The sequence below is a fragment of the Oreochromis aureus genome, linkage group 4 (assembly GCF_013358895.1).
Source record: "Oreochromis aureus strain Israel breed Guangdong linkage group 4, ZZ_aureus, whole genome shotgun sequence".
NCBI lineage: Eukaryota > Metazoa > Chordata > Actinopteri > Cichliformes > Cichlidae > Oreochromis > Oreochromis aureus.
Genome location: NC_052945.1, coordinates 36,653,865 through 36,666,787, shown reverse-complemented (window position 1 = coordinate 36,666,787; position 12,923 = coordinate 36,653,865). Strand labels below are relative to the sequence as shown.

At 40.2% G+C, this 12,923-nt stretch overlaps 1 protein-coding gene across 1 annotated transcript in view; it reads left to right on the top strand.

Moving 5' to 3' along the window:
- rgs9a (regulator of G protein signaling 9a) overlaps positions 1–12,923 on the top strand; it is a 112,751-nt gene that overhangs the window by 84,331 nt on the left and 15,497 nt on the right. The window contains exons 5-11 of the mRNA XM_031755809.2: positions 3,348–3,399; positions 4,353–4,411; positions 4,909–4,985; positions 5,861–5,942; positions 6,061–6,123; positions 7,804–7,833; positions 7,972–8,033. Coding sequence (XP_031611669.2) covers positions 3,348–3,399; positions 4,353–4,411; positions 4,909–4,985; positions 5,861–5,942; positions 6,061–6,123; positions 7,804–7,833; positions 7,972–8,033 — 425 coding nt within the window. The remainder of the gene's footprint in view (positions 1–3,347; positions 3,400–4,352; positions 4,412–4,908; positions 4,986–5,860; positions 5,943–6,060; positions 6,124–7,803; positions 7,834–7,971; positions 8,034–12,923) is intronic.

Here is a 12,923-nt window from a genome sequence, read left to right as displayed (position 1 = left end):
CATAGTGAGGATTCCTCTCAAACAAATGGCCATAATTTCCTAACCGTAGGGGCTAGAACGGTCATTCTTACACCGTTTTGTTCAGAAGAGATGGGGGAATCTTAAAGTGTTAACAATTTATCATTAAAATATGAATTATTAAAGATATTTGACTTGTAATGCACCATAACTGAGTAGAGGCAAGCGAAAACTGCCTTGACTTGCCCCCAAACAACGCTTTCTAACTCTAAATCTATTTGGAGTATTGATATCATTCTTTCACCGTAAGAGACAGCAGGCTTTGGTGAACAGTCATGGAAATTTTCAGGTCTCTGTGGAAATCCATCAAAAAGATATGACGAGAGAAAAAAGTGGTTCATTTCCAGAGTTTGAAAGCTGAAGAAATCTGAGCGAAGGACGAATTTCCTACCCTCAAACAAGTCTAACTCATTTCAGAACGGTAATAGGTGAGAAAAAATTCTTGAATTGTGATCGTCAGGAGTGTCTGAAGATATACGGGACAAGCCTCATGTTTTAACTTCGCTCGTTAAGGAGATATGACGATTCAAATATGCCTCTCATTACAGAAATCAAGCGGTGATTTTGAACAAACTCTCCATTGACTTTCTATGGAGAGTTTTCAGACTTTGTGTTGCTCTGAGGAGATTTGCCAAAATTCTATAAGTCTCACAACAATGATGGTGACATTTTCGGAAAGCCAGCAAAATACCTACGTTTTGATGTATAATTTGTGGAAGTTGAGTGAAAATTGAGCAAGTAGCAAGAAGTTGTTCGGACATGAAGAGAAGACTGCAAAACCTTCAGTGGCACACTGAAAGCCAAGTGCATAGCAACCATAACAACGCATGTATTTTGTGAAAATCACAATTTTGCAACTCAAAACTTTAAGAGGCATAAAAATAAAACGGTAAAAGATTTGAAAAAGCTGATTTATTCCTGAATAGCCCAATAATTTGAGAACATTTTAAAGTTTGAATGGTTGTTCTACGTGAAAGTAGGAAAAAGTAGTTAAGTTTCAAAAACAAGCAAAATTTAGTAGGATTGCAGAAGTTTCCCATTCATTTCAATGGGACAAATTAAAGGAAAAAAGTGGAATATTTTAAAAGTATAACAGTAATAAACACCAAAAGATATAGCGATCATTAGCAGAAATAGCAGAATAGTTTAAAATTTGAACGGTGAAAATCGGCTGAAAATTGTGGAAGTAGTTAAGTGCCAAAAAAAGTGAAAAAGTGGCAACTAGAATAATAATAAAGTATAAAGAATAAAGAGAAACAGGAACTCAATAGTGTGGATGCTTAAAGCATCCACACAATAATAAAGAATAAAGAGAAACAGGAACTCAATAGTGTGGATGCCTCCAGCATCCACACAATAAAGAGAAACAGGAAAACAATAGTGTGGATGCCTTAAAGCATCCACACAATAATAAGAATAATAAATCCGACGAATAGTAATATGTGTGCCTCTTGGCATAGGCACACATAATAAGAATAAGAAGAAGAAGAAGAAGAAGAAGAAGAAGAAGAAGAAGAAGAAGAAGAAGAAGAAGAAATCCGACGAATAGTAATGTGTGCGCCTCTTGGCATAGGCACACATAATAATAAGAATAATAAATCCGACGAATAGTAATATGTGTGTCTCTTGGCATAGGCACACATAATAATAATAAGAATAATAAATCCGACGAATAGTAATATGTGTGCCTCTTGGCATAGGCACACATAATAATAAATCCGAGGAATAGTAATAAGTGTGCCTCTTGGCATAGGCACACTTAATAAAGAATAAAGAGAAACAGGAACTCAATAGTGTGGATGCCTCCAGCATCCACACAATAAATCCGACGAATAGTAATAAGTGTGCCTCTTGGCATAGGCACACTTAATAATAATAAATCCGACGAATAGTAATAAGTGTGCCTCTTGGCATAGGCACACTTAAATATGAGGGGCCGTTCCGAATTTTGGCTTGTACGGCCCCTCATAAGAAAAAGGCGCTCTCTCTCCCAGAAAACACAGTCGCAGAGAGAGCGTCACATGGTAACCATGGCAACATAACGCTGCCGCCTCAAACAGCAGAACACAGCCGTCAACAAAACCCAAACAGCCCTGACCCGCTACAATATAAACTCACGTGTTAAAACTATAATTTATTTACAAAGAAAACACTAAAATACTCTGGCCAGGGATAACATGAAGTTAAAAACATGAAAACAATACAGCTAAAATCCAATGGTCTCAGCCACGGAGATAAAGTCCAATAAAAGTCCAAACGGCGCAGAAACCGGCAGCATCGTCGCCGTCCTGTCCGCCTCTTCGTTCTGGTGCCAACTAAAAGGAGAGAGGGGCAGCGGCAGTCACCATTCTTTGTATCCCACTGGAGATTTGTCCTACACGGGATTGATCGGGACTTACCCCGGATGGGCAGAGCTCCCAACTCCGCCCGCCACTTCGCTGTTCTTCACACGTGTAGCCATGGTCTCGCCATCCCGCTGCCTCTCAATCCCCTGCCATGGGCCTCTCACGGTGAGGAGCTACCTCCCCTCAGCACCAACACAGACCTCTCTGCCCATCCCGGATCACTCTCTCCAATGTGGAGTCGTCCGCGATCTCCGGTCCCGTTCTTCTTTGCCCCACGCCTTGGCCAGCTGCCTATAGCCGGGCCTCCGTGCCGCTCTGCGCGGCCGTCGCCAACCCCGGTTACCAAGCCATGTCTCTCCCTCTTATTGAATAGCTGTGGCGAACCCTGATTGGTCCCAGGTGTGTCAGGTTAATGATCAGGAGGGGCGGTGGAATGGAATGGGCATCCCCCCGGAACAAATCACATATCAAAACAAAAAGCATGCAATAACCCCACTAAAATAAAACACTACACGCTAATAAAAGATCCAAAAATAAAACGCAGCACTACATGCAAAGAAATAAAAACACCAAGTTAAACTTGTCCAGTCCACCCTGTGACACACTTCCTTTCCTGATTCTCGTTATGAGTTTTTGTTTTTAAATCCTAAAATGTTTCATCATTTTGGACAACAGACTGATGGTGCAGAGGTGCAGAGGCTTCAGGACTTAAAGTAATCCACAGTTGGTGGAAAGCAAACACGTGTGCGATGGCTTCATGTGCGCATCCATACTGAGTTCTACACACACATTGTTGTGCGACTGGGAATGAACACCTGTGCCTGTGAAATGAAATGATTTGCTTGCATTATGTTTTTTTTAATGACATAAAATAATTCTTTAGACTGTTTGCTGTAATTTAGCTGTTTAAATAACGTCTAGAAAACTTTAAAATGTAAATATTGAAAGCAGACCTATAATTGGTTTCATTTTCAATATTTTCAGACTCCTTACTTCTGGCCAACACAGAAATGGGTCCCAGACGACTCTGATTATGGTGGGTATCCTGTGATATGAACTTACCTGCACTTTGTTTCCACTGGAACCTGCAGACGGTGTCATACCTCAGTCACCACATATGTGCTTACATGCATTTTAGTTCCATATGATAAAGGAACAGAAATAAGACTCTTAACACACTTTTGCTTCTCAGACAGACACAGAGTTAAACATTTAAATACAGAGAACGACTAGTCGGAGTATTAATAGATAAAACTCACTTAAACTAACCATAAAACTTGACTGTCTGTTTTTAGGTAAATATATTTAAGTTGAATTAATTGACAAAAGTTTTGTATTTTTATTTTTTCCCCACAAAGATAAGTAAAAACGTTCTTGCCTGATCTTCTCAAATTTTCCCAGAAACAAATCCTGATCTTTATTCAAAGGGAGCGGAGCTGCTTTGAAAAAGCCTCCAATGATGCACTCAGCAAACAGCGTTAATATTTTCAATGTTAAACATTTCCTCAAATAATAGGTGGAACACCTGAAAGCTGGACCACAAATGGAGTCCAGGAGAAACAAGCCTGTGTTGAGGGAGTGTGCCAACATCATATCAGAGACGTGCAGGCTGGAGTGGTCGCACAGTTGTTGTTTGCTTACAGTGCTGCTCCTGTTCTTTGTGCTGGATTACTGCAGCATGAAAACACTGGGCTAGTGTTATGACAATGTAGGACAGATGGAATCATTTGAAATAATTAATGTGAGTTAAAGCTGCTAATAAACCATTTTGCTTCCATACCTTTAATATAGTAACAGTATAAAGCAGTAACCTGGAGGACATAGAAACAACTATGAAATTACCAGGATTTACATTAAACAAAGACATTTAAACCAGTAAATTATAAAGAAAATATTGTTGTTTATTGTAGCTAAAAATCTGATGAATAAAAGTTACTTTTTAAAGTCAGTTTGCAGTGACTGTGTTTTTATTGTGTTTTGTGGTTTTAGCTATTTACCTGGCAAAGCGGAACATCCGGAAGAAGGGCATGCTGGAACCATATGAACAGGTATGACAATGTTTCTCTTTCTAGATGTGTAAGTGCATGAGTAGCACAATCATTATTCCATTATTAACTGGAATACATTAAGTCTATGTATACTGGTCTTCAACTCAATAAGGCTTCTCAGATTTAAGCTGGAAGACTGATGTCACAGAATGATACTGAAATAAACCAACAGTGCAATTTTGGTTCTTCTTGTTTGACTGTTTTTCTATTTTAAGCAGCAGGAATAAAAATGGTGATGAAGTATTCATTTATAAGTACTCATAGCTTCGGCCTCGATTGGGCCACAGTGGCTCCTTTTAATCTGTGGGCCCTCTTTCTGTCTTTTTGATGCTCACTTCCTCTTCACCTTTCTGTTTATTTTTGGCATCTCACCTATCAGAGGCTCTCTTCATCTCCTGGTTATAATGAGAATGCAATCAGCACGTGCTGATTAAACTCTTAAACTAAAAGGGATTTTCACCTTGCTGCTGCATGCTGTATGTTTGTGTTTCAAACAGGCACATTACAATCACCTCCATGAATGGCTGAACCACAAATGGGATTTCATTGTGATGCAAGCAACTGAACAGTATAAGTAAGTGACACTGTCACAGCTTGTAATAGATGGAAGTAAAAATGTTTGATTTTTGGATTTATACTAAAGCAATGGAACTCTTTTAAATGGACATGATTAGGATTTATACACAGGGAAGTTAAATATTCTTCCTTTAATTGCATCAACATTACTTTGACTCTGGGAGCGAACAGCTACCAAATGCAAGTTTGACACAATCAATCCCCGACCTTAAACTGTAGTGGAACAAGGGAATGAGCTTACCTGGCTGTTAAACTGTTGGATAGAGACAGACAGTGGGAGGGAGAGGAGGATGGACACACCTGGATCAGGCGCCATGACAAACGGTTTGCTGACAGTAATAAGTAGGCTTTTACTACACAAACAGATGCCTTCTTGATGGCTAGATTTCAAAGTTCCACCTACAGCTGCTTTTTTCCTTCTACGTCAGATGGTTTGTTGATTTGATTAGTTTAGGTTGAAGGACACACAGTTCGACCTGCCTGTTCTTTTTCATCACAGTTCCAAGGAGAACTTCATCGATGGTTCTGTGTAACAAACCATTTTGGGGGTCAGGTTAAGCAACAGCCACGATACAAAGTACAAAGTAATATGGACTTTGGTTTGCCACAGTCATCTGATGGCACCATATTTTCCAACCACTTGCGTATATCTTAGACTTGCACATGCCGTGTGCCACCACAGATGCTGATTTTTGAGACTATTTCTTAAAGTGCAGTTTGCTGCAGCCATCCAGCGTGCTCACTAATGTACAGCGATTGGTCCTGATGCTGTGACGAGTCTTGTAGGCACTTCTGTCATTTGGTTTTAGGTTTTCACAGATGATTTCCTCTTAATACCCCACTTCCAGTTGTTTGTGCTTGTGCATGTGTCAGGGCTGGCAAAGAGAGGAAGAAGCCAGATCGCGTGGTGTTTGACTGCCAGGAGAGGGCGTACTGGATGGTGAACAGGCCTCCGGTCAGTCTTTCAAACTCTGTGCTGTCTACATGTTTTATATTATTCTCATTTATAATTATGATCTGTAATTGTATTATTTACACTGTATTTATCTTGAATATGTGTTCTGTGTGTCCAGCGTTGTGCTCACAGTGCCATGGACTGTGGTCCAGACAGGCTCATTGACCCAAACACAGATGAGGTAAAAGGTCAGTAAACATAGAAACCCACAAACAGCTGTGGAGCCACGACTGTGTTACATCATTATATTAACTTAAAATCCTCTTTCTGGAGACTCAGTCTAACCTTATAAAGCACTGTATGAGTGAAAAATGGTACCGTAAATACCATTTAAATACCACGATACTGTAAATAGCCATCCATTTCCACATCAGTTTTCAGATTTTAATTATATTTCCAAATTTACAAAAAGCTACATGTTTCTGTTATAAGTGGTGAATAAAATAGAAGCAGAGACATTTTAGGAAAGCTGCTGAAGACACACAATGAAACTAAAACTATCAGTATATAAAATCTTTCCACCAGTGAGAGCATCAAACCTCCCTGTTAGCTGAGTGAGGTGACACTCGCTCCTGTCTGTCCTGTTAAATGCATAATATCAGCTTGTTAGTCTCTCATCCTTGGAGGCACTTCTACACTGTAATAATCAAAGTGAAATCCATCATGTCACTGTTACATTGGTAATTTTGTGATAGCAGTAGGGCTTCAGTTGGAGTTTTGATTGGCTGTTCAACCTTCTATATCTGTATTTATTTTAAATATTAAAGGAAAGGCTACTTTCTTTATACTGTATTTACAGGGTGAAGATATTCAGAAAACTTATTTATGGCATTTCCCTTTCTTCTGTTTTCCTCTAACACAGATCTCTTTTCTCACATGAAGATGAAAGAGTAATGCAGAAAGGTTTATGCGTGTCTACACAGAGGGGTGAAAAAGTTTTCAAGGGTCATTTCTGGGGTGGATTTACTGCCACACTCATTCCTAGAAAGGCTGGTGTCGAGAAAGTTCTCCACCTGTGGAGAGATAATCTTTATGTCTTTTTTGCATGTTTGTCACACTTCAATGTGTCAGATCATCAAACAAAGCAGAAGGGTAAGGAGACAACTACAAAAAAGAGACCCGATGGATCAAACTCCATGGTGATGAAGAAAAGACATGTGCAAACCAGAAATAACTTTGCTTAAGTAGCCAGACTTTATATCCCCACTGTGTGACATTATAGTGTTGTGGTGTGGTAATTGGTCATTGTACTAATTAGTAAAAACAAATTGGCTGCCCTGCAGCAGACTGGCCACCTGTCCAGGCTGTCCTCTGCCTTTCATCCCATGGCAGCTGGGACGGGCTCCAGCACTCCAGATACATGGAATAAAATGGATGGATGGAAATGGGCTATCCGATGAACCTTGAGGATGGTTTGATGGTACAGTGTTTCACTGTTACCTCACACCATGCGGGTTCTGGTATCAAACCTCCAAATTTGCTGGGCCATCAATTTGGCCAAAGGCATGTTTGATGAAATAATGAGTCGTTCTGAATTGTTTATAGGTGTGAATGTTAGAGCTTGTGGTTGTCTGTCTCTGTCTTAGAAACCTATTCAATTCTAGCATGGGGGAAAAGCACTGATATTGATATTTGGCTGCAATTGTCGAAAAGCTTTGCAAAGTTAAGTAATCATTTACCCCAGAGGAACCATTTCTGCTTCAATAGACCTGAGCTGTAGATCTAGACCCGTAGCATCAAAACATCTTTCTGTATTTAATCATACTTGTTAAGCTTATCACATAACGAGTACTACTGCACCAAAAAAATGCTTCCATGAAAACTATTTTTTGATTTTTATTTTATAATTCTTTTCTTTCAGAAAACCACTTTTGATATCCATAGACGCAAGGTAAGTCTTAATTTGAGCTGCCATTGAAAAATTAAAAATATGCATGCATAAATACACAGCTTTTGCTCTGCATAGGTACAAAGCCACTTCAGAAATGGAAATGATGCAAATAAAAATTCTGTGTGTGTTTTATTCTAGAACATGTTCTATCAACAAGCTATCATGAGGTCCAAGGTCAAATCTAGCGTCTCTCTGGGAGCGTAAGTTTCTTTCTGGTACCAAGACACAGATTAACCCTGCAGATGCCCCTCCCTCCCTCCCTGAGCCTGGTTCTGCCGGAGGTTTCTTCCTGTTAAAAGGGAGTTTTTCCTTCACACTGTTGCCAAAGTGCTTGCTCATAGGGGGTCATATGATTGTTGGAGTTTCTTTGTGCTATCATCTGATCTTTACCTTACATTATAAAGCACCTTGAGGTGACTGTTGTTGTGATTTGGCGCCGTATAAATTAACTGAATTGAACTGAACTTTGTTCGTTGGGTTTTAAAAACTGGGATATATCGACAAAACCCCTATGAGAAGACCATCAAGGGAACAGTTCACTCTGCCCAGGATAGAGTTACCAGGGCCCCGGCCTGGAGCCAGGCTTGGGGAGGGTGCCCGAGGCCGAGTGTCTGGTGGCCCGGCCGGGCACAGCCCTAAAAAGGAGGCACCATAGGGGTCGGTTGCATTGTGAGCAGGGTGGCGGCAAATACGTTACAAAATACATTTTGGGGCATGTAATCTGTAGTGGGATTCATTTTAAAAGTAACCTTCCCAACACTGGATACACATTGGGTTTTGTCCCAGTGGACAAGAAGGCTTCCAGGTACCAAGCAGTTTTTAGGGACATAAATGGTAAATGGTAAATGGACTGATTCTTATATAGCGCTTTTCTACTCTCCCGGAGTACTCAAAGCGCTCTATACAACATATCGCATTCACCCAATCACACCCATTCATACAAGCACTTTTTATCTGTACTTAGTGCTTTTTCTAACTACATTCACACACATTCATACTCCGATGGATGCATCGGAGAGCAACTTGGGGTTAGTATCTTGCCCAAGGATACTTGACATGCAGACTGGAGGAGCCAAGGATCGAACCACCAACCTTCCGATTAATAGGTGACCTGCTCTACCTCCTGAGCTACAGCCACCCCAGACCTGTTATTGCTCAATCTCGTGTGGCTGAACGCCACTTGTCCCTCTAAGAAGTTAGACACACGCTGATCCACTCAGTGTGGCGCGCGTGCAGCCCCGGACATCTAAGGGCATCACATAGAGCTTGCTGGTAGTGTCAGCTGCCCGTTGCTTCTGGTTCTCTGGGGCTATGGTCCTTTGGACATGAGAGCTCCATCTGGGGCTTTCTCCTTCTGCTTAGGTGGGCATGCAGTTGTCATTAGAATATGTGGCCTTGGGACTTCTCTTGGGTTGCTATTAGAGATGAACCGATCCGATATTACGTATCGGTATCGGTCCGATACTGATGTAAATTACTGGATCAGATATCGGAGGGAAATAAAAAATGTAATCTGATCCATTAAATATCAAAAAAGCACCTCACAAAACTTGCGACACGGCGTAACTCGGCTCATAACCGTAGCACGTCGGAGCAGTGTGCGTCACGTGATAGAGCAGCTGTGTGTATTTGTAGCCTCGCTACCAATCCAGCATTTCATCTCCGAGGAAGTTATCCCAGAGAGAAGTAAAGCAAGTGTGTAAGTTCATCTCTGAATGTTTGTAAAGCGTTCCCATGTTAAGCTTAACAACCGATATATGGAGCGACTGCCTCTCTCTCTCCCTCTCCTGCTGCTACTTCAATCATGAAACTGATCAATGATCAGCTGATCGGCTTTTCTGTCGCCAGTCCGTCTCTCTTCTTTGTTTTTGGCCCACTTTGCACCAGAAAGAGGAAACCAGCGGCTGAACAACAGCAGCACGTTTAAGCTTGATAAGCTGTTGTTAGAATTTATTTAATATTACTTTCTACACCAGGATCCTTTTCACGTAGCTGACGGCTGGTAACTGTGCAGGGGCGGATCTAGCAAAGTTTAGCCAGGGGCCGATAGGGCATGAACAGGGAAAAGGGGGCACAAAGACATACTTTTCTTTCTTATTCTCATTTAAAATGTCTAGCTTTTAATAAATAATTATCTGAATCTTACACCCAAAGTTTTAATCTGATGTAAAATGTATAGAAGTCCATTACTGTATATAGTAACTGTTAAGTCTAATATACCCTAGTAAGCTATAGTACTTTTCCTTTGGGAAGGTACCATCTGTGCAGTCTGCAATTCTGTTGAAGAAAGATGTTGAATCTATTTAATTATTCTTGAAAAATAATTTATTTCTGTGCATTTTTTTTCACCCTGCATCAAATTAAAGTTGATTACGTTGATTAAGCATCATGAGGTGGAGGGTGGGGGGTGGTTCCCTATTTTTTTTTTCTTGCTGGGAGTTTGCAACCCTATTAGTTAGGTTGCTTAATATTTCTGCTAAGTACTCTTTAAAATACCAGAATAGGGAGGATGGAGCAGGTTTAAGTTTATTAGATTGATCAGTGTTGCTGAACTATGAAATATTTTGGGTGCAGTGTATTTTTTGCATACAGGTATAACAGAATAGCTTTAGTGTTGTTGTTTATTTAAACTTGAGTATGAACTTATACAAAAAGCAGCAAGATATTAACAAAACAGTTTTAAAAACAGTTTTATTGATTAAAAAACACACTACATCAGATTCATATCGGTATCGGCAGATATCCAAATTTATGATATCGGTATCGGACATAAAAAAGTGGTATCGTGCCATCTCTAGTTGCTATGGCTGGCCTGGGTCTCCTGGGCCTCTCTCTCTCTCTCTCTCTCTCTCTCTCTCTCTCCCTCACACACACACACACTCTTGGGCCGTGACCAAAATGAACAGGATTAAAAATTACTATATCAGAGGACATGTGTAGCGAAGGATATGTGTAGAGAAGAGACAGTGGATTAACGAAAAGAGGCTGAAAAAAGTTATAAATACATTTCCTTTACCACTCCAACAGGTGAGAGGCTCTGAGTCAGAGAGATCATGCGACTTGCTGTGGCTATGGGCTGTCAGCAAACACCTCTGGTGAGGACTAAAGGTGAAACAAGCAACTGGAAAAGGAGCTTGGCTAGTTTATGGGACTCTGGAGACAATTTCCAGGTACCAGCAGGTCAAGCAGCATGCAGCTTTGGCAGTAGCTGAATAAAACACTTGTTTGTGTAAGCAGGACCACCTTAGTCGACAGGCCTCTGCAACATTGCATAGATTGGGAACTGTGGTGGTAGTTGGTGTCTTCCAGCTTATACTTCCTTTGGAAGGTGTGTGGCCAGGATACTGGAGAGCAGATTTCACCCTTTAGTTTAACCTCAGCTTCAGGAGGAACAACATGGCTTATGGTTGTGGAGCAGTGGAACAGCTCTTTGTCCTTTTGAGGATATTTAGGATATGGTGTATAAGGTTTGCCCAACCTGTCTACAAGTGTTTTGTGATGTGGAAAAGGCACTGACTGTGGCCCCTTTTCTGTAAGAGGTGTGTTGGGAGATTAAGCTATTTGGTCCCTGCACCACAGTGAGACCTTGTTTATCTAGTTTACCCTAGTTTAAGGCTCTAGGCAGTAACACAATGAGATTATCTCACATATAGTTTCATATCAGTATTCTAAGCAGGCATCTGCTTTGATGCTAATTGAAAGAACAGGTTCAAAGATTTATTTTTAACAACTAACAGAAATTAAATACACAATTTTCCCTAAAAATTATGGCACATTATTGGTTTACAGGTATTAAAAATACAGTAAACCCAAATTAACAGTGTATGGTGTGTTTGACAGTACAAATATGTTTAAGTACAAGCATAAAACAATGCACTGGCTGAAAACTACAGAATTAGTTTGCAGTGTCGCATCACTGCAGAATTAAATCGAACACATTTCCTCAAAAAAAGCACCAATATTTCAAAGTAACGAGGAAATGAACGTATGTTTAAAAAAGTGTAAAACAAGTTTAATGTTAAGGTGGAAAAATAAAACAATGTAAGCTAGGTGTGCATTATTACCTGCAATAACTAGCTACCTGAATTCTAACTACTCTAACTCTTAAAAATCTGTCATCCAAAACCCCCACTAACAATAAACGTAATAAAATAGAAATTTCCTTAAAAATCAGGTTTGTGATTTGTTTCCAGTTTTCAGAACAATCAGAACTGTAATAATAAAATTACAACAGTGAAAGAAACAATAAAATATGATGAAATGATTTCAAATAGTCATTTGTACATCTTTTAAAGTCTGAAAGTGAAATCAACCTAGGCAAGTCCTTCTGTAATGAAGACGGGGCAGGAAGTGAGATTTCCTTCTTTCCAAGCTCTATACGAACTAATGGAAGTCCTGAGACTGAAGTCTGTGACTAAACTGTTTATCGAACATGTAATCTGATAAATAAGAGGCAAGTAAACTACAAATAGATTTATAGATAAAATTTAACCATCCTGCCAAATCATCAACAACAAAACAGTAAAACAGCTCAACGGTGCAAATATGTTAGCCATAAAATCAAGAAGAAATGCAGGCCATGTCTGCAGAACTAGGAATGCTCCATAATTCTTTATCCTTTTTAAAGAGAACAGTACCTGAAATTATTTCCCCCACTATTGCATGAATGAGAAACACCTTTCCCTGCTCACAGCTTCAGTAGATGCTCTTTTGCGGATAACAATGGTAAATAGACTGAGTCTTATATAGCTCACAGAGCATTTTATACAACATGACTATGCTTTTAAGTGCGTTCTAACTACCTCATTCATGCTCTGATGGATGCATCAGAGAGCAACTTGGGGTTTGTATCCTGCCCACTGTGAGAGCCAGGGATCGAACCACCAACCTTCCAATCAGCAGAGGACCCGCTCTACCTCCTGAGCTACAGCCAATGTTGCCTCCTGTACTGAAAACCCTTTCTGAGGTGGACTGGTGGCAGTGTTACAGAGGTAGCCCATAGCAAGATAGTTCACTTTAGGAAAGACAGTTGAGTGGACTTTCCACTGTCGTGGTCAAGAGAAAGCCTTTATTTGTCACATGCAAGTTGC